This window comes from Brachyistius frenatus, unplaced genomic scaffold (genome assembly GCF_029030835.1).
Source record: "Brachyistius frenatus isolate BFR_SWC_R1_liver_20210118 unplaced genomic scaffold, ASM2903083v1 Contig_180, whole genome shotgun sequence".
NCBI classification, from domain to species: domain Eukaryota; kingdom Metazoa; phylum Chordata; class Actinopteri; family Embiotocidae; genus Brachyistius; species Brachyistius frenatus.
Window position 1 is genome coordinate 401,450 of NW_027210779.1, and position 21,404 is coordinate 422,853.

The 21,404-nt window shown below is 40.5% G+C and overlaps 2 protein-coding genes across 3 annotated transcripts in view; one reads left to right on the forward strand and one right to left on the reverse strand.

Moving 5' to 3' along the window:
- LOC138632312 (high affinity choline transporter 1-like) overlaps nucleotides 1-21,404 on the reverse strand; it is a 243,151-nt gene that overhangs the window by 84,686 nt on the left and 137,061 nt on the right. The window lies entirely within an intron of this gene.
- Nucleotides 298-13,481, forward strand: LOC138632298 (ribosomal protein S6 kinase beta-2-like). Of its 2 annotated transcripts, XM_069717772.1 has the most exons (17): nucleotides 298-528; nucleotides 858-920; nucleotides 3,132-3,186; nucleotides 3,462-3,499; nucleotides 3,613-3,727; nucleotides 4,565-4,633; nucleotides 4,737-4,884; nucleotides 5,533-5,590; nucleotides 5,696-5,796; nucleotides 6,173-6,263; nucleotides 6,452-6,542; nucleotides 7,692-7,799; nucleotides 9,565-9,627; nucleotides 10,851-10,928; nucleotides 11,121-11,228; nucleotides 11,345-11,457; nucleotides 13,183-13,481. In XM_069717772.1, the coding sequence occupies exons 3-17, from the start codon at nucleotides 3,133-3,135 to the stop codon at nucleotides 13,358-13,360; spliced, it is 1,413 nt and encodes a 470-aa protein (XP_069573873.1). In that variant the 5' UTR covers nucleotides 298-528; nucleotides 858-920; nucleotide 3,132; the 3' UTR covers nucleotides 13,361-13,481. The 2 variants fall into 2 exon arrangements, with proteins under 2 accessions (XP_069573873.1, XP_069573874.1); XM_069717773.1 differs by lacking the exon at nucleotides 858-920.

The window sequence follows — 21,404 nt, forward strand, 5'->3', positions numbered from 1 at the left end:
ACAAGGCAATTCAAAGTGCTTCACATAAAACCATTAAAAGCATCAAAACACAAGGCAAAAGAAAAGGACATTTAAAAACAATTAAGAACAGTGATTAAAACATTAAAAACAGTTATTAGTAATATCATATATACTTTATTTTTTAGAAGATTTGATGAAGGACGCAACCACTACAATTTATTATTACTATCATCATTACCCGATGTAATATCAATGTTGTTATCCCCGCCCAGCTCTCGTTGTTGTCCTTTTAAGGGTTTCCGTCACTGATGACGTCGCAGGTCAAAGGTGAACGCCCAGCAGCAGCAGCGGCAGCACGGAGCTTCAATCAGAGCAGCATGCAGTGAACCAGAACAGCTGTGTGTGTGTGTGCGTGTTTGTGTGCGCGCTGTATGACAGCCACAGCTGGTCGACTATATATATATTTATATTTATATATATATATATATAATAAAAACAACAAACCTGCTTCAAATCTACCGGACTGACTCAAACGGAGGAGCTACCGGATGTAGCAGCGCTTCGCAGGTGAGACGCAAAGCTAGTATTAGCATGTTGTTGTTTTTGTTTTGTTGTTTGTTGTGCTCGCGACCTGTCAACGCAGCTGTTAGCTTTGACAGCTGACACGTAAAAACACCCGACGGCTGCTTTTTTGTTGTTGTTTTTGTTTGTTTTTTTTAAAGCGGCGTTAAGACGACCTGTTACGGGAGAAGTTAAGAGATTTAATTCATGCTCGCGGAACATTTTGACATGTGACGTCACAGATTAACATGCTGGCTTCTTCTTTTTTTTTTGTTTGTTTGTTGTTTTTTTTTGTTTGTTTTTGACGTTTGTAACCTGAATAAACACGTGGCAAGGACACGTGTCACGTGTCGTTTAAGCTTTCTAGAGGTGGAGACTGAAGGCAGAGCTAAAGACAGGTTAGTCTTTCCCCACACCTTTTTATTTTTTAATTTTTAAACACCTTGTTGTTGTTGTTCTGGTCCGGATTTGAACACGCCTCAGCAGAGTGGGATTTATTTATTATTATTAATTATTTTAAATGTTTTCACAATCAATAGAAAGTTTTCATACATTTGGAAATGTGTCATCAGCATCATTGTGCTTCTCAGGCAAATCCAGTTTTGCCAGTACAGCGAGTGTCGGGCTTTAATAAACCAGACTCAAGTTTGTTTATTTATTTATTTATTTTTTTTGTCTTGGTGGAGAAGTGATTTTGTTCTTTCATGTGTTTTTTTTTTTTTTTAATAAAGGTTTATTTAAAGGTGGGATCCATGGCTGCTTAGTGGGGGATGTCCGACACGATTTCTCAGCGGTAACTCGGACAAAAGGTTTTGTACAACAGACTTCAGCAACAAAAGCAGCTCAGAGTGCGTTAGATGAAATGTGAACATTAAAAATAACGCGTAGAAAGTGAAAAACGCGGACGGAAAAGGTCGCTCGGTATTGGGGAGTCGGGTTCCCTTCATTTTCTCTCGGCTGCTGAATTGGAAGCATCGTGACGGTATTCGGGTTTGGCACTTTTTTTAGAGTTTATGCGTCATCGCTGCCTGAATCAGCGGGTGTGAACTGCAGCATATCGACGGCTTTCCAACCGTGTTCAGAGGATTTGGGTTGATGTCAGGAATTCGCCTTGAACGTCAAGAAAAGTTAAACAGATGGTGTTTTCTGTGTTAAATAACGAGTGTAAAATGTTGAAACTCAAGTGTTTTGTCATGAGAACGTTTTTTTTTTTTTTTTTTTAGAAACTAAAATGAAATCATGTAAAACGGTTCTGGGGAATGCAATACCACCAAGAGCCAGTAGGGGCTGCTTCGGATAAAATCACTCCGGCTTCCGCAGACTCCCGTTCAAAAAAGCGCCAACTTCTTTTCATAAAATACAAAGTCAATATGTATTTTTCACAAATCATTACGGCGTCCTTATGAAAAATAATCCCATCATTAATTAGATATTAGGCCTCAAACAGAGGTGTTTTGGGGCGTGTCTGGTTTGATTGCAGTCAGTTTTCAGGTGTAGGAGTGGGCGGGGCATCGTGTCTTCGGGGTAACCCGACAGATTGAGTCAGATTCAACGCTCGCTCTTCCCCGGTTCGTCCAAATATGGTCGCTTCTGGCTCCTAAAAATAACAAGATGACGACGGCTGAAATACTAAACTCAACAACTAGGCTGCGTTCTTCAAAAGTACAATTACAGTTTTTGTTAATGGAGTCTGGTGGCTTTCGTACCAGTTTCAGGGACCCCGTGGAAAAAGGGCCATCTGAATCCTGTGGTTTTGTTTTTTTTCATTCACCCCTGTATACCATTTCACCACTTGGAGAGTGCAGCTGTCCGACTCCCAGCCTTCAAAACGATGACGACAGATATGGCTTCACTCGATTCCTCAAAGTTTATTGCCGACAACAAACAAAACGTAAAAAAATAAAATTGGTCACAGAGTTGACTGAAGCTGAGGTCAATGACGGTCTTCGCTGTAACCCGCCTTCTGCCCCCATAACGCCGTCGCGCACCCATTTATAATATCACCCTCATTACCTGTAGCACACTGACAAAAAAACAAAAATCACTCCACAGTAATATTGAGAAAAATCATCTTAAATACGACTCCTGCAGAGATATAAAGCACCTTTTATGTAGGATTGGTTGACAACTTAATGTGATAGCAAATGTCAGCAAATAGTTTTCTGTACGTTGCTGATGGAAAAAAAAGATTTGTCTCTTCCTCTTATTTGCATTGTGACTCCGGAAAGTCTCTTCTGTTTTCTCTTTTATTTGCAAGTGATTCCTTTTTGTTTTACTTTCTGCATCTAATTGCCGACTCCCCCTGTGTCCTTATCTTGTGACCTACAATCAACTCTGTATTACCATACGAAAGCAGATACAAAGGGAATGGGAGTGACTTGTCAACTGTTTGTCACTATAAAAGCTGCCCTGGGGAGGAGATCTGGGACCACTGCTGCACATCTTTCTTTGAGGGTGCATGTAGTTGCTCCTTCTTGCAAAGAATAAATGTCCGACATGTTTTGATTTTTTTGAACCAAGCCTCTGAGTAATTTTTCTAACAGTTGCTGCACAGAAGTCCTATTCCTTTGCGAGGTGCAACCGTTTGACCGAGCGGTCTCTTGTTGCAGGATGGCCGGAGTGTTTGACATCGACTTGGAGACGGAGGACATCAGCGACACGGAGGTTTGTTGCACGTGACCGTTATTGTTAAATAAAAAAAGACTTCAGCTTGTTCAGTTAATACAGAAACGGTTCACTGGTTTCATCCCCTTTTTATTATTGGCTTTATTCACATTTTGATCGCGCGACACTTCGCTGGGACATACGTGTCTTTTGTGTTTTTATGGGTAATTTGGTTAAAATGTATAAAGTGTTTGACTCACTGTTATAAGTTCAAATAATAAGTTAGTTCTTTACTTACTGTTAAAACCGTGTTTAACCCCGTTTCCTGTCTACAGGACGACGTCTGTGACTTCACGGTGACAGAACCTGAGAAGTAAGTGGAAATTTGAAATTGATTTATTTATTTTTTTTAAACGGTGCTACTGTAATACAAAAAAATGTTTCATATTCATCCTGCTTGTCTTCTGTGTCGTGCTTCTTCCCCAGTGTTCAGACGGAGGAGGTGGAGCTGACCAGTGAAAGCGTCAACCGAAACAGTGAGAGAGTCGGACCCGACTGCTTCGAGCTGCTAACGGTGCTGGGAAAAGGAGCCTATGGGAAGGTGAGCGGGACTGTTAAATACATATATGCATATCTTTTGCTTTCCACACACTTTATTTAGAACTACTCAGAATATGAATCCTAGAACACAGTTTAAAGTAATATTTGATTGTTTATCTCTGAACTTACTGGTTTCCACACATGTTGCAGTAGAACAATTTTTTTTTTTAAGTATCTAAAAGGTGTTCATGCTGTAGGCCTGTGTTGAATTAATATTAATTAAACAGCTTTTAAAGCTCTTATTTTGACAGCAGCTGTAGAATCTATTAGTCACAGACATTTAGAGTCACTATGGTTCTCTAAGTTCAATAAATAAATAAGAAAAGAGTATAACAAACATATTTCTGAAATGTGCAGCATGCTTATTATTAAAGGAAGTGATTACATATTTCTATTTATTAGGTAGTTAAAAAAAAGTTTTTTTTTCCTTGTCTTGCAATTTTTTTTCTTTCTGATTTGCTCAATTTCACATCACATCAATATTTTTGAGAAAATCTGCCGCAAAATGAAACATTTTTGATCGCAACCATCACAAAAAAAAACCCCACCTCAGTGAAATCCTGGATGGACTTTTTAATACAAACAATACTGTAAACATTATAGCATTATGATAATTAACAGATATGATCTATTTACAGCGATATAAATCAGAGATGCGGTCATTTTTAATTTTTAATGGAACCAGCAAATTCTTCACGGTATTTATTACCAAATGACTCAATCTGGATTCATTTACTGTTATTCACCTTTTCATCACTGATTAAAAATATCAATTTTAGCACAGTCCCGCAGTCAGTTGCCTCTTTACAACTTATCGCTGCCCTTCTGTCTCTCGAAGGTTTTCCAGGTGAGGAAGGTTCAAGGCGCCCAGACGGGGAAAACATTTGCCATGAAGGTCCTGAAAAAGGTACTTAGTCGAGGCCTCTACGCTGCTTCCCCCTCCCTCCTGTCCTGTTTCTGCCTCGCTCCACATTTGCACTGTGCCCACTCCCACTGTTTGTCTCTCGCAGGCTAAAATCGTGTGTAACGCTAAAGACACGGCACACACGCGAGCGGAGCGGGAGATCCTGGAGACGGTGAGACACCCGTTCATCGTGGATCTGCTCTACGCCTTCCAGACCGGAGGGAAACTCTACCTCATCCTGGAGTGTCTGATCGGTAAGGTTGGAGGCGCTGATGGGTTGGAGGGAGGACCGACACCAGATCCCGTTTGACCCCCACCCCCACCGTACACACTTTGCATTAACGTCCGATCTGATTCGTTCTGGCGCGATCGGATCACAAGTGGTCGGCTAAAAAGTTTTATTTATATATATATATATTTATATATATATATGTTTTTCCCTTTTAGTTTATATCGTGTAACTTCCGACACATCAGACCCACAGCTGTAGAAAAGCTGCCGCCCGCTCCCGTAGTTCATTAATCTACAGCGGTGGAGCTCGGCGTGCTGGACCAATTTAAGTAATCTGACCCTAACCGATCTGGTCCTGACGATTCAGGTTGTAAATTACAAATGCACTGAACCCGTGTTCAAACATTTACAAACGTTCAATACTTCCTGAATTTTCAAATAGACGGCACATTAAAATGAGGTTTCATGTCCTCCCACTTCTTTTCTCGTTCTTTGATTGTATATTTTCATGGTGTACGTCGATGACGTCAGGACAGATCGGTACGGACTGGTAATGCTGGGTGGAAACAAGGTCTTTGTTTTTAACATTCGTAACAGGATAGAAGGGAGGTGGGGGGGAGAAATAAAGGAACGTGTCGAGGAACAATGTCTGTTCTGCTGTGTGTCACCAGGAGGAGAATTGTTCATGCAGCTGGAGAAGGAGGGCATCTTCATGGAGGACACCGCCTGGTAAGATGCCACCTCTGCCCACCGTCGTGATGATGTTGAATAGTTTCACTATAAATTATTCCTAACATTTTTATTAAATTCAAATAAACTCGTGTGTGTGCGTAGTTTCTATCTAGGAGAGATCACGTTGGCCCTCGGTCACCTCCACTCCAACGGCATTATTTACCGGGACCTGAAACCTGAAAACATCATGCTCAATCACCAAGGTAACGCACCACTCTTTGTGTTTGTCCAAAAGCGCACTACGCATAGATACAATTCGACCCAACACAAGATACTCGGTGGCACCGCCGGGCTGCTGGGACGTGAAAAAAATAAATAAATAAGACCAGTGCTCTCGATCTTACAGCCGAATTAAGCTCGACATGATAATCGATAGTTCTGTTTGTTTATCGGGGAAATCACAGGTGGAACTGGTGGCTTTAAAAAACATCTGCAGACGTTTTGACGAGTCGTCGTAGGAAAAGTACAGCTTCTTTCCTTGTGTATAAATAAATGTGTTATAAATGCAGCCTTTACACATCAACCACTGATAGCCGTTTTCTTCGATATGATTTATCTTTTTCTCTTTTTTTTTCCAAGGTCACATCAAGCTCACCGACTTCGGCCTATGCAAGGAATCGATCCACGACGGCAGCGTCACACACACCTTCTGCGGCACCATAGAGTACATGTAGGTAACGGTTCGAACACGCACACTCTCAAACTCGTAATCTCTGTCGTAATAACCTGTTTGTGTCAGTTATGTACTCCAGCTTTATTTTCCATAATCGTCCATTTAATAAAGCAAACACAAATTTACTTTTTTCACTTCATTTTTCTCCCTTAATTTGCTCACTTTCCCGTCTTCTGGTCTTTCAGGGCTCCGGAGATCCTGACCAGGACGGGTCACAACAGAGCGGTGGACTGGTGGAGCCTCGGGGCCCTCATGTACGATATGATGACCGGATCGGTGAGCCGGAGTGATTAATTAATGAGGAAAACTACAGGAAATTACAACGGGCTTTTCTTTGTCATTTTTCTATTTGGGGTTGAATTGATATCGGATAAATATTATACTCGCTCCAGATCTCTCCACCTGAGCCCTGATCAGTACTGATCGTACCAATATTAACATTAACAACGTGTTAATATTCTTTTTAATTCCATTTACACACAACACAACAAAACTTGAGCCGAAGCGCTTTCACAACATTAAACAGAATCAAAACGAGTCAAATCGACTTGACAGCAATTACGAATGAATAAAAGAACACAAACAGTTACACGAATAAGAAATTCATAACAATATTAAGAAAAACAACACATTAGGATATTCAATAAAGTACATGAGCTGTAGTTAATACTAAAATGAATTCATCCTTAAAATAAAATTGGGTCTAATCTGGAACAGCCACTTGAGAATAACAGATCTGTAACAAAGGTCCATATTTTACTGCTTATATTAAAAACCCTTCAAAAAAACAGATTTAACAATATAAATACGCACGTAGAATAATTTCTAATTCACTCCGAGCATCGTTTTCCAGCATTATGTTCTTTTTAGCATATTGAGCAACACATACGCTAACACCAGTACGTCTGTCGTAGGCTGATATCAGCTGATAAAATGGGACAGCTGATATGTTAGTTGAGCTCTACTCGCTGCTAAACTCATGCTCAAACCACCTCAACCTCAATATGAGTCTTTGAATTGTCTCTTTTAGAGCCTTTTAGGTAAATTCTTATAGTTTTACTTTACCAATAACATCTGACGTGTGTTTAAAAGGGGGCATTTTTGTAGACTAGGTTTTCTACAGAAGGAGATAAACAGTGAGGCAAACAGTGCTTTGACTACAAAATGTGTTTGTTTATTGAAGTTAAGAAACACTTTAACTACAATACAGTACTCAAAAGAAAAAAGTTGTGATTGATTCAGACAGACAACACGTGCAGCCCTGAAAACTTTGGTGGAACCGTCAATTATTATTATTATTATTATTATTATTATTATTATTATTATTATGGCGTTATTGTAAAAAGTTTTTCTAATGTATTACAAGCGACGGATCGAACAATAGTTTTTAATCTCTGAACTCTTTCTTGTCATTTCCGCCACCAGCCTCCTTTCACGGCCGAAAACAGGAAGAAGACCATCGATAAGATCCTCAAGTGTAAACTCAACCTGCCGCCGTACCTGACGATCGACGCCCGGGACCTCATCAAGAAGGTCGGTAACGCGCGATTGGCAGTGAGAATATCGTTGGTGTTGTTGTTGAGTACAGGAATGCAGAGTATCGGTTGTATATAAAATCAATCTGCACAATATTTGCGGGGAGCTTGCAAATTTGCCAAATTCCTGTGATTTTATTTTTTTTTTTTCACCAAAAACTTAAATTGATGTCAACAGAAGCTCTGCTAAAGGTGTTTGGGAACAACGCAAGTTTTCCAAACAAAACGTGCTTTATCAAAAAAAAAAAAAAAAACCCCTCTAAATATCTGGGTTATTGGGGTTATGGGAAATGTGGTCATATTATGGGATTGAGGAACATTTATACATGTTTTGTGCAAACAGTATTTTGTTTTAAACATTTGACAGCAGATGGAGCTTTTTGTATTTTATATTACTGTCACAGACTGTTTTGTAAAGAGAAAATGAGAACTAGAATATTTCTTTGAAGTGCAGCATGCCTATAATCATAGGAAAGGATTACACATGACTTCTTTTTTTTTTTTATTACTGGAGCTCATACTTTAAAAACAATGACTTTACATTTTTGCCAATTCCCAGCAATTTTACCACAAAAACATCAGATAAAACTCGAAAACGTAAAACTGCATAATCAAGCTATTTTTGATTGCAACAATCAACCAAAAACACTTTGAAGGGTTTTGATTTGTAGCTTCTTTGCAGCAAACGTCCATATTTGAAACATCGTTTACGGTCGCGGCGACAACTTTCAACTTAGTCGGACAAATTCCTTCAAAGCCTTCGCGACATATATTATACGAACCTGGACGGAGATGACGGACCGTGACGACTGTTTGTGGATTTGGTCTCAGATCAACGATCGCTAACGGTCGGTCTTGTGTAGTTTTCGATTTCCTGCGGCTCACCTCCTGCCGGCCGCCTCCATCCTGTCGTCTCTGCCAAGAAAAAGCTGGCCGTCCGTCTTTCTCGGCACGCGGCGGAGAAATTTACCGTCTCATGTCTTTTCTTTGTGCCAAAACAAAATGTAGGACGCGCTCCAGGAAACACGCAGCGAGCAAACAGAAAGAAACGTGCCCCGATTTTTCTCCCAATTTATCTTTGTAGAATTTACTTTTTAAATTTTTTTTATGATGGATGTTTTGAGTGCAGATCAGACCGTAGAACAGGCTTCGCCTTTCAGCTTTTATAAATAGTTTGTGTTTGCTCGTAGCACCACATAGTTCCTGTCAGCTTAATCGCTCTCTGGCGGCGTTTGTTTTTCTTCACAACTACCACAAATTCGTTTTCATGTTTGTGGAGCCAAAGCGGGCCTCGTTCTCCTTTTCTTTTCTCACGAGTTGGTAATCTGTGACCATAAAAAAAACCCAACATGAAAACATTCTGGAGGATATAGACGTCGAGAATCTGAATCAATTGGTGGTTTGTTTCGCCACAGTTTGTCTCGCGATGCTTCAAACCCAGCTCGTTGGTACGAGAGGAGAAACTTAAAACGAGGGATAAATGGTAAAACCGAAGTTATTTATTCATTAAAAGGAGATTTAAAAAAATAAGTTTGCGCAAACAAATGAAGGAAACTAAAAAGGCAAACAGTGCAAAAATCGGTGCTCCGAAAAAACAAAACAAATATAACTCTGAAAAAGAGTTTTTACCCACTTCTATAAAAAAAGAAAATAAATAAAGCCTGCCCTATTAAAATTTCAACAAAACTGACGGGAATTAATTCAAACTTTGTCTCTGGTTAATCTTTACAGTGACACGATACGCCACTTTTTTCTTTTCCCAGCTGCTGAAGAAGAATCCAGCTCAGAGACTTGGCTCCAGCAAAGCCGACTGCGCTGATATCCAGGTGACTAACTTCTCTTTTCACTCACACATACTTGGTTTCTATTATTATTATTATTATTATTATTATTATTATTATTATTCAACATGCCAAAATTACATCAAATCCACATGTAAAAGGGACCCAAGACCTGTTGAAAACTGATAAATCAAAAACAATCTGAAGAATCAACATCCATCCGTTATTTATACCAAGTAGGTAGGTAGGTATTTACTTTATTAATCCCCGAGGGGAAATTTTTTCACTACAGCAGCATACAGAAGCAATAAGATAATAATAGAAATAATAGAATAGAATAGAATAATAGAAAAGCAATAAAATAGCAGTAACAAATATAATATATAAAATGGACAGTATATACAGTACATTATATATCTATATATATTATATACAAACAAACCAAGAAACACAGTCAACATATATATATATATATATATACAGTACAGTATATATTATATACAAACAAACCAAGAAACACAGTCAACAGTGTGTATATATGTATGAAGCCATTATAGGCAGCAGACAGGCCAAAAGTCATTTTATAGTTAAAAGGTTTCAAGTATAACGATTACAGTGTGAAAGATTATTATTATTATTATTATTGAGATCCACAGTTATAATAACAATCCGCTCAAGCCATTATCAGAGTAGTCAAGTCAGATTTATTTATGTAGCACATTTAAACACAGCAGAGTTTGACCAAAGTGCTTTGACAGAAAGCAAACAAAGTTTAAAAACAGTCAGGTAGACTTGATCATGAGGGAAAAATAAGCAATCACAACAATTCGATTATGAAATTAAAAGCAAGATGAAGCCAATGTTAAGCACACGAGAACGTAGGAGCTGTAAATAATAAATTAAATGGCGGTTAATGTGGGAAAAACCAGTGCCCAAGAAGACGACGCTCTGATTGGTTTATTTCGCGTTAAGTGCAGTTGACACACATCGGATCAATTAAGAGATTAAATCCAACCCCAGCGCTTCGCACGGGATTATCCGCCGTTACACGAGCAAAAGTGGATTTTGGACACAAACTAAACGCGATTAAGATCATTAAAATAGATCCTCGCTGCCGTTTATAGGCTGTCCGACACACCGCGTAGGCGGAGAACGGTCCGCTTTCCTTTTCTTTTCTTTCTTTTTTTTTTTTTCTTTTTTAATGGAGTGATTAAAATGCTTCACAAAGACACAAACTCAAAAGGTCGCTTGCTTTTATTCTTTTCCAGAAACATCCGTTCTTCAAGCACGTCAACTGGGACGACCTGCTGAACAGGAGTCTGGAGCCGCCGTACAAACCTCAGCTGGTAGGTCACCGCTCGTCTTTCTGTTCTCCGTTTCTTTGAAGTTAGTTCATCGACCTCTGCTCACCTCACCCGCGCTACTTCTGTTTCATGTTTCCAAACCTCTCATCGCCTTTTGTTTCACATTTGATTTTTTACAGACTTTCATTTCACCTTTTATAAATCCTATGTTTTTTTGGGGGGGGGTCTCTGCAGCAGTCGGACGAGGACGTGAGCCAGTTCGACACCCGGTTCACCCGACAGACGCCGGTGGACAGTCCGGACGACACGACGCTCAGCCACAGCGCCGAGCTCGCCTTCGCTGTGAGAGCCTCCTCCCTTTTCGCACTCTCGCACCTGTTTTAAAGTGGGGGGAGCGAGCGTCGTTATAGTAACCGTTTTTTTTTTTTGTTGTTGTTGTTGTTTTTTTTACTCGTTAGGGTTTCACCTACGTGGCTCCGTCGGTCCTCGAGAGTCTGAAAGAAGGCTTCTCGTTCGAACCACGAACACGACACGTACGCCGACACAACAGCAGCCCACGCACACCCATCAGGTAACACACACACACACACACACACACACACACACACACACACACACACACACACACACACACACACACACACACACACACACACACACACACACACACACACACACACACACACACAGAGAAAGCTCTGGTTGTTCAGCCCAAATAGCCGGTGTGTTGGCAGAACAAACAGTCCAAAATGAGAGCAGTCGACCGGCTTCAAACACCACTTTTACCTGCAGTCTGTTACCTCATTGGATCCAAACTATGTTGATATATTTTTTGGTTTATAAAAGGGGACGTTTGATTTACGTGTACAAGTCTGATTTTAGAGTCTAAATGTCTTTACACACCAGAGGGCATGAAGAAATAAACGACTTCGAAAATGCGAAATACTTGCAGACACAAATTTCACGTCCTGATAACGGCAACGATGTGAATCTGCGACGCTTTCCACGGTTTTTCAAAATAAAGTTCAAATAGATTAGAGCCGGCTCATTTAAAACAGCCAAAAATATATTTTTGATAATCAGCACGGCTGGTATTAATGTATTCAGATATACTAGTGTGTGAAACAACAGTTCAAATTTTTTTTTTATTGATATGTAAATTCATGTCATGGAAAAAAAAACAGCCCAGGTGTATAAAGGCCCTAAAAGGGAATTTGTTCTGTTTTTATGGAGCCCCTCAGTTTAACCTTTGTGAAACTTGGCATTCGTAGCTTCCTGCTTTTTGTCCCGATTCACTTCTCTCAGATCCAGAGCAGTAGTAGCCGCATTTCACTTCTGTCTCCTCAAAATGTCAACTTCTCAAACAAGCCAGAGTCTGATTTGAAAAACAGGAACAACGGCAACAACCCACCGAACAAACTCGGCTACAAAGGCAACGGAAAGGACAGCTGTTGGTGCTCGAACGATCTGATGTCCGTTTGATGTGCGAGATCAACTGCGAACACGGAGTTCTGCAATATTTGATAAATTAAACAGAGTTGGTTCATGTCCAAGTTAAAAAACAACAACAACAAAGAAATACACACATTCGGTACACAAGGGGCGAGGCCGGGCTCTCGGTTGGCACTGTATTAAAAAGAGACACAATTCTGGAGTGGAAATCACTGCAGAACATTTCTAAAAAACAACATGGTCTTGTAAGCACAGTTCATCGCTGCATTCAGAAATGCGGGTTGAAACTCTGCCATGCGAAGAAGAAACCAGATATAAACATGGTCCAGAAGCCCCGCCTCTTTCTCGGGTCCCGATCTCATTTAAGACGGACCAAGGTGAAGTGGAAAACTGTCCTGCGGTCTTGACGAATCAAAATTTTATATTCTTTTTGGAAATCATGAATGCAGAGTCCTCTCGGCTTAAGAGGAGGGGGACCACCCAGCTTGTTATCAGCGCACATTTCAAAAGCCAGAATCCGGATGGCATAATTATATCGCGCCTTTGGTGACGCTAATCTCGGGTGTCTACTTTTGAAAGTGTGCTGATTGAATAGATCTTGTGCTGCGAGTTGTGTGAAGCATTTTAAAATTGTTAGCTTATTTGCAGCAATGTTATATTGGAAGCATCGTCTGCCGTCACGGCGACAGAATCCGATTTTATTGGACCAATTCCTTCAAAGTCTTTACTACGTTTATTATGCGAGTCTGGAGAGTTATTGACGGGACGGACACCCGGCTGGTTGAAAAAGAGAAAAACAACCACGGGGCGACGGTGATAGTTTTCTTTGTTCTATTTCTTCCAGTCCTCTGAAGTTCTCTTCCACCGGGCCCTTCAAGTCCAGCATGGACGCAGAGCCGGTCTTTTTCTCTCCCACGTCTCCGCCGGCCGCTCCGGTTTCGGCGTCGCTGGAAAACGGAGCCGCCAGTCAGCCCATCAAGACTCCTTCGAGGAACAAGAAGCAGAAGGGACATCGGCGATGAAGAGGAAAAACCTTCAAAGGTGCCGCTCTCGTCTGATTTAACATTTTCTATGAGCTCAGACGGTGAAGTGTTTATTTTGCTGATGTCATACTTTTTTGAAGTGGTTTAACTCGAAGGAGGGGGGAGGAGAGCGGGGGGGGGGGGGAGGCACTCACTGTCCAGCACTCCCTGTTCGTCATTTACAGGAGGTGAGTCGCCTCTCAGATTTCATGCTTTTTTCTTTTTCTTTATTTTTTTAAACCAGATGGAAGAACTTCGGCTTCCTCACTCGTGTCACGTGGTCACTTTAATTCATAAAGCTTCAATTTACAGCTTCAGCGCTCTTGAAGTTAACTGATTAACGGGAAACAATAAGCGATATAAAATATTTTCTACCGATGGCACCGCGAAGGTTTTTTCCGGCGGTCCAAGGTCGGGTAAATGACGGATCGATCGGTAGCGGTGTTTCATCTCGCGTGTACGTGCCGGTGCAATTACAGCAAAAAAAAAAAAAAAAAAAAGGGAAGTTGTGATGTGAAGTTTTTGCGGGTTTAATTAGTTCATCAGAGTTTAATTAGTTCATCAGAGTTTGGGGTGTAGCAAGCTGACGTTTTAATTAGAGAACCGATGAAGGGTCACGTGATTGAAGTGCTGATTCTTTTCCATTAAGGTTGAGACGTGAAGCCGACCTTCAGACTTCGGGCTGTAGAGGAGTAAGAGGAGGTCCGATGTGGGGGTGGAGGGTGGTGGTGGTGGTGGTAGGGGGGAGGGGGGGGCTGTATCGTGTAGAAAATGTACTGAATGATAAGCTAAATCGCACATAAGATGATGGATGAATGTCAGTTTGATATATTTCTATCTGAACATTGTGACATTCATCAGTGTTTATTCCTCTTGATCTGTGTAATCGGAGCATCTTCATGTCTACTGCCAAAGTTGTTCATACATGCTGTCCTCATATTGTACAGGCGGACCAATCACACTGCAGCAGAGTGCACTGGATATTTAATAATCAGGGTCAATCAGGAGATTGTAACTCATCAGCCTTTCTCAAATTACCCCCCCCTCTCCCCTATAGTAATGAAAACTTTAGGTTACAGAGGTAACCTTGGTTCTCTGATAACATGAGTGGATAAACGCATAAATCCATACAATCAGTACGATGTACAGTCAAACCATGCTTGTATAAAAAGAGTATTTTGGGTTACTAACAAAACCTATTTTTACACGTGACACGTAGGTCAAATAGTGTTAATTAAAAAAAAAAAAAAAAAAAAAAATGGTGTTTCATGGCTCAATCATGTTTGAGTTGTTTCTATCATGGCTTGACATACCTGTAATGCGGGACGCTGGGTAAAGTCACTGCAGGCATGCTCAGACGATCACTGATTAAACGCTTGGATGGATCACATCATAATGTAAATGTAATGTTTTGATTGTCATTTGATGCCTGAATTCTTGCAGCTTTTTTATTTATTTTTTTTATTTGAGACGAATGAAACCAAATCCCGACCCTCGCGTCTCTGTCGTACTTTTACAACAGGAAAAACAGGGCCTCACAAATATTACAACTTATTCTAGGATAATCTGCGTGAATCTGTTGAACCGTACAGCTTTAAGACATTGTCTCTACTTCAGTGACGTACAGGCAATTAAAAGTGGAAACAGCCCACCGGTTGACTTGAATCACTCGCTGACAGAACGCGCATGTTTATATTTGGCGGCTGAATCGGGACTTTGCTTCAACGCTTTGACGTATTTGCCTGCCTGTCGTGGTTTACTGGAGAATAACGAATGTATTTTACCAAATGTGAACTATCCTACGCATTGTATTGAGATCTAAAGTCATCAGAGTTAGCAAATATCTCATAAAGAAATCATTTGAGTTTTTTGGGCTCTGGACGAGCAGATTTCTAAAGATATCAGTCGGTCCACCTCTTCAGGTTCAGCCAGAAATATCTCAACGGCTACTGAATGGATCGAAGTGACTTTTCTTTGTAGACGTTCGTGGTGCCCGGAGGATGAATCCTCTGAAGGTGACTTCTTCCTGAAGCTCCACCAGTAGGTTTCAGGGAAAAAAATAAAACAGTGCGCCCAACTTCAAATCTTGACACCAAACAATAGCAGCACTAACATTTCAGTAACTTCTATTTATTGTGGGAAAAAAACAAAACACATTTCAGTTACTAACCATCATCAGCGCAATCAAAATATGTGTTCAATTTTGTATCTTTATCTACACGATTATTGTTTAACAAGTTATTTATATTTATATATAAATATTTATATAGATATATAATATAAATATTTATATATATAATATATATATAACTTGTTAAACAATAATCGTTGCTGTGAAAAGGATTTTACATCTCGGGAAACTTTACAAATGTATATTAAGATGGAGGAGATTTGGGCTTGTTTTTCTTTGTCGTGTATTCTTTCTTCTAACTGATGAATGTGTGAAAGAATAAAAATGAATTAACTGCTGAGTTGTTGTATTGAGAACTTCCTTCATACCGAGTCAGCAATTCTCCGGTTTTTCTTTTTTCTTTTTAGTTGCATATTAAAGTAGAAGCGAGTAAATAAGAGCTCTTTGCGAGGCCTCGAAAGGAAACCACGGTGATGTTTTTTTGTTTTTTTTTGGGACAGAAACACCGTCGAGATCTTGTGCTTAAAACTTAGAGCTGATTCATTTGTGAGAATTTAATCAACGATAATGTTCATAAAGTGTTCTCGTTGTTACGGAAGGTCATGCAGCGTAACATGTTGGATTTTTCTTTTTATCGACACAGGAGATCTGTTTGTGTGTGAGCGTCAATGTAGGTGATTTAATAGAAGGCACTAATTAAAGCCCCACGCCATCAGGAAGCCACATTAGCTGAGAAAGAATGAAGTACTTTTAAGAGTGGATGTCGATTGAAATGGGTCATTATCCTGCATGGGGGCCTCTTTAACATGGTAGTACACACATTTAAATATATATTTTCACACTTTTTTTTTTTTTTTTTTTTTTTTTTTTTTTATTCAATAAAGGACTTGTTTAACTTGTATAAAAAATATCAGGGCCTGTCAAGGATTATCACTGTGACTATTTAAACAGATCAGGCTCATTTTGTGGGTTTTCCAGCCTCCATATTACACTATTATTACTGTTTATGTGTGTCAGACTTTTGATACAAATTATACAAATATTTGGTCTTTTAGTTTTGGTTTTGGCTTTTTTTCCGAGACAAAAATGACCATTGTATATACTGTATTGGGTTGTGGTTACACAGGGTGCCCATGACATGACATGGCATGATGAAGAGTCGGGGTGGGTCTGCTCTCCTGCTGCTACAACAAATATTTACACTTTTGAAAATATACACAGAAAGTGGATTACAAGGATCTTATTTCGACATTGTGACACACTTACAATTCTTTCAGTAGTTTCACGATTTAATTTTCCACCACAGGAACCAGCTGGCTTCAACTGTGACCTTCGCCAACCGATTCGCTTTGTATTTAGTTCATTTCGCAGCTGGCAAATGCCTGCAGAAGAAAAAAACAACAACATCCGAAACACTACAATATCAACCTCTTAATTTTCACTTTTATTTTGTTGATTTCTGATTTCCTGATACCTAGTGTCTTGAGTATAGGTTTGAGTTTCTTCTTGAACTTCCTGCACAGCAGATTGAATTTTCCTTCCGACAGCTTCCAGGAACTGCTTGACCAGACACTTGATAAATTGATATCTGAACAGAGGTCAACTGATTCGTTCACCACATCCATGAGAATGAGATGTGTTAACGTGTGGGACCGTAAAGCCCGGAGATGTTTGGTATAGCTCCCTGTTGAAGACCATCTCTCCTTAACCACATCCAGGTAAGATGTAATTCTGACCTTTTTTTTTTTTTACAAAATAAATGCATCCACGAGAGTCACGATTTTTGTAGTGGAAATCACTCCATGGGCTCAGGAACACTTCCAAAAAAAAAAACATTGTCTGTGAACACAGTGTTTCTCTGCATCCAGAAATGCAGGTTGAAACTCTACTATGCAAAGAAAATTGAAATTCTTTTTGAAGATCATGGACACTTCGTCCTCCCGCTTAAAGAGGAGAGGGATCACCCAGCTTGTTGTCAGCGCGTAGTTAAAAAGTGAGCATTCCTGATGGTACGAGGATGTGTTGCTGGCATCATATTCAAAACAAGCACATAATTAATGTAATAATCGGAGCTCTGCTGTTGCTGCCGCGCTTCGGCTTCTTTTTCGAAGCGTCTGAAGCAGCTGCGGAGATGAAAAAAAAAAAAAAAAAATGCAGACTGTTCCAGCCGAACTAAACATCTTCCGGTGCGGGTGTGCACACATCTGCTAGTTGCTGTTTAGTTAAATTAGTAAATGGACTAAATATGAAGTGTTGTTCCATTGTGGCGGAGCGTCTTGTTGAGCTTGTTGATTGTGATCGCGCTGGAAGCGGATGTGGAGATGGTGTTGTGATGTTATCATTTTTCAGCAGTGAATCTCCTTCCTGTTAGCGGCCCTCCTCCCTCCTCTGCAGCACTACGTTAAATATGACGTTTCCTTTTCTTAACGGCGTCTTAAATATTTACCAATTTCTTTATACACAAAGGAAACCAAATCGTTTAAAGATACAACAACCCCCCTCCCCCCCCTCCACCCTTATGAGACGCTGAGGAGATTGCTCTCGTTTCAGATCACAATGTCAAACTCGTACAGCACAAGTTAAACAAACTTCATCTGTTACATTTGAAAAAAAAAAAAAAAAAAAGTGACATAATACTGAGTTATACACGAATTTTTCATTGTTTAGTCAAAAAGAAAAGATTTGTAATTTTTGATTAGTAAGTCACAATTATGACTCATTATTTGCTCATTTCTTTTTACCTTTTAGTCCCGACTACTCTCCAGCACCGACACAGCAACGGTGAGACGACGGTATGTCTCCTCTCATTCAGGTCTTGTCATCCACCTTCATGTGAAAAGATTAGTGATCATTTTTTAAAAGATTTTTTTTTTTTGTTTTTTTTTAAGATGCTGATCGTTTTGTTGCTTCTATTCAGAACTCCCTCCGCATTTAGCGTAAGACAGAGTCAGACTAAAACAGGCCCAGAGGTGAACCCCCCCCCCCTGCGATGAAACGGCCTCGGCTCGGTTCGTTTGCGTTGTTCAGCTCACACCGTTGGGACTCCGTTTTTTTTTTGTGTGTTTTTTACAAACACAGGAAACAGAGATCCGTCCACTGAGGAGAAATCAGGAAGTGAGGGCTGCAATTTCCACCGGTACTGACTTATGACTGCTAATGGCGGGTCAGCCCGAGCAAAATACACTATTAGATACACACATGAAGTTGGAAATCCATCCCCTCTGTGGCATTTGATTATTTTCAATGCTTTGATCGTTATTTTTGGATAGTTTATGTCCAGAAGTCAGCGATAACGACGCTGTGCTTTACCTCCGGGGCCCGGCGGTTATGGATTGGTGGTTCCTGGTTCCATAACAACAGCTGGAGCGCAGAGCCCCCCCGACAGTTAGCGACCTCTGCCTGATACTCAGTTCTTAGGGAAGGAAAACACACAACACACACACGCACACACACACACACACACACACACACACACACACACACACACACACACACACACACACACACACACACACACACACACACACACACACAGAGGCGCTCAGGGACACTAATAACACACTGTATCAATGGGTTTCACAGACCGCGGCAGTGAGTCAGTCGGCCTGCAGTCAGAAGGAAAGTGAAAACAATAGCGGCTCTGTGAGAATGTTTCAGCTCATCACACACGCGGACTTCATTTTCAGAGTGTTAATACAAAAAACTTAAAAAAGCTTCGAGACTCTCGTGTATGTTTGGTCGTTTATTATCTGCACGGCGACGTAGCACTCGCCTCCTTTACTTTTGGCCTTTTTCTCATCTTTGTTTTCACAGAGGGGCGGGCGGAGGCGAATTCCCCCCGCAACGCGGGCGGCTTCGCCTCCGTCGATGCGAACAACTCCCAACGTCTGCAAGTCTTTTGTTATTCCTTTCGAATGGCCAAAAAAAAACACATCAGGGATGTTCGAAAGTCAATGAGACAGTTTGTTCATGTTTCGTTGTTTTGTTATTTTTCCGTGCAAAGGCATCCGTCTCCATCTCGTCTGAATCACAACACCGACATGATTTGATGCTGTGAAAGTTCTGAGTCAACTGATCAAAAAGTCAAAAACATGAAACAGATTTTTGAAACATTTCCAAAAGGAAAACCAACCTACTAATACAGCTAACCACTGATTTCACTGAAAAACACCTAAACTCAAGTTAACAACGCAAACAACCTGTAAACAAAGCCAAGAAACTGCAAATTTGGCTAAATAACGGCTAAACTCGAGTTAACAAACCGCTAATAAACCCTCAGACGCTTCGGAGCGTCAACGTAGAAGTCGTCGTCGTTGTGTTTTTTGTTTTTTTAACCTCGCTAAAATAAAAATGAAACATGACATACTACAAGTGAGACATTTATATCAGTGGGGTTTTTTGTGCCATGATGTGTCCCCCACGGGTGTCCTCATCTTTGGTCTGCACGTGTCAGCAGAGACGCGGTATTGATTTGATATGTCATCATGGTTTAACTGGATTTGACTGTACGGGTGACCTGATCCACTGATCCGGGACCTGCTTGCAGGACTTGTGTGCGGACAAAGCGGCGGCATGTTAAAAGAGTTTAACTTTGGTTGCGACATAACATCTTGTCGACAGATGTGTCGGCTGTGGGAACTGCAGCTGCTTCGTGTCATCTGTTTGTGGTTTATTCTAATCCAGCTGAGAAACTTTCACTGCAATGAACAACAACAGCAAAAAAAAGTTGCACAATCACTTCTCTTCATTATTTAAAATATTTTAAAGAATGACTTTGTTATTTCGGTTGTACAGTTTTCATCGGGTCTGATGTCGCGTGCGTTATATACTTTTAAAATTTTGAGGCTGAGCAGCTGTTTGAGGTTCATTTTCTTGAGCATCTTTATTTTTTTTTTTCAACCGTGTCTGTTTGTGCTCTGCAGGAAATCACATTACATTAAAGTGGAGTTAAAACAGCGTGTAGTTCCGCCTTGTGGCCAGCTGGGGGCACTACACAGCTGCTGCGGTTTATAGCTTGGAGTCAACAAATATTTTATTAAATATTTTGCCCTTATTTAGTCGTTTTTTTTTCTTTCTTCCAGCTGGCTGATATGAAGTTCACATCATTTTGAGGTACTTTCATTTTGAAGTGAAAAAGGATAAAATGCCCCTTTCTTTCCTTCCCGTCTTTTTTTCCTTTTCATGCTTCTTTTTTTTTATATTGTCTCTCTCGCTCCTTCCTCTGTCTCTGTTTCCTTTCTTTTCCTCAGACTGTCACAGGTGGAGACGTTCACCTGCTGTCCTCTCAGGAGTCCTGAGCGGTGCTGTTGCAGACATCCAGCCCCGTGCTGCAAAAAAAACAAAACAAACAACAACTCCTCCGTTAATCTGTGACCGTACATCGCAAGCAGGTTTTTGTTGCCGCAACTCGACTCAGGGAAGCTGAAAAATAAGTTTATTTTTTTAGCAGAACTAAAAGGGAAATAATCTGACTTGCAAATGAAACAAAACCAAACACGAGGTGGAAGCCGAAAGAGAGAAAAGGGACTGGCTTGACTGCTTATTACCCTTTATAGTGGAGCCAGGATCTCCATGACGGCCCGACTCGGCCCACCAGGCTCCTGCGGGAATCGGTCGCCTCAGCGGCTTCAGCCTCATGTTAACAGATCAACTTCAGTGACATCGCCGTGTTTCTGTCCAGTATTACACCGTGACCGTATTTTTGTATATTTGGTCTGATGCTGAATTGGTGACTCTCTTAATCTTGGACATTCAACTTTGAAAGGATGCTGATTTCATAGATCTTCTTTCATCGAAGGAACATCAGTTTTAACCACCAATAACTAAGTGACCGGATTACGCAGGTTTTAAGGGCGTCTGCCAATGAGACCGGGTGGCACAATGAACTCGGTCTATTCTTAAATCACTCAGCGT

Coding starts and splice junctions, on each gene's coding strand:
- LOC138632298 (XM_069717772.1), top strand. CDS start 3,133: ATGGCCGGAGTGTTTGACATCGACTTGGAGACGGAGGACATCAGCGAC. Junction 6,543..7,691: donor ACGATATGATGACCGGATCG/GTGAGCCGGAGT, acceptor TTCCGCCACCAG/CCTCCTTTCACGGCCGAAAA. Junction 7,800..9,564: donor CCCGGGACCTCATCAAGAAG/GTCGGTAACGCG, acceptor TTCTTTTCCCAG/CTGCTGAAGAAGAATCCAGC.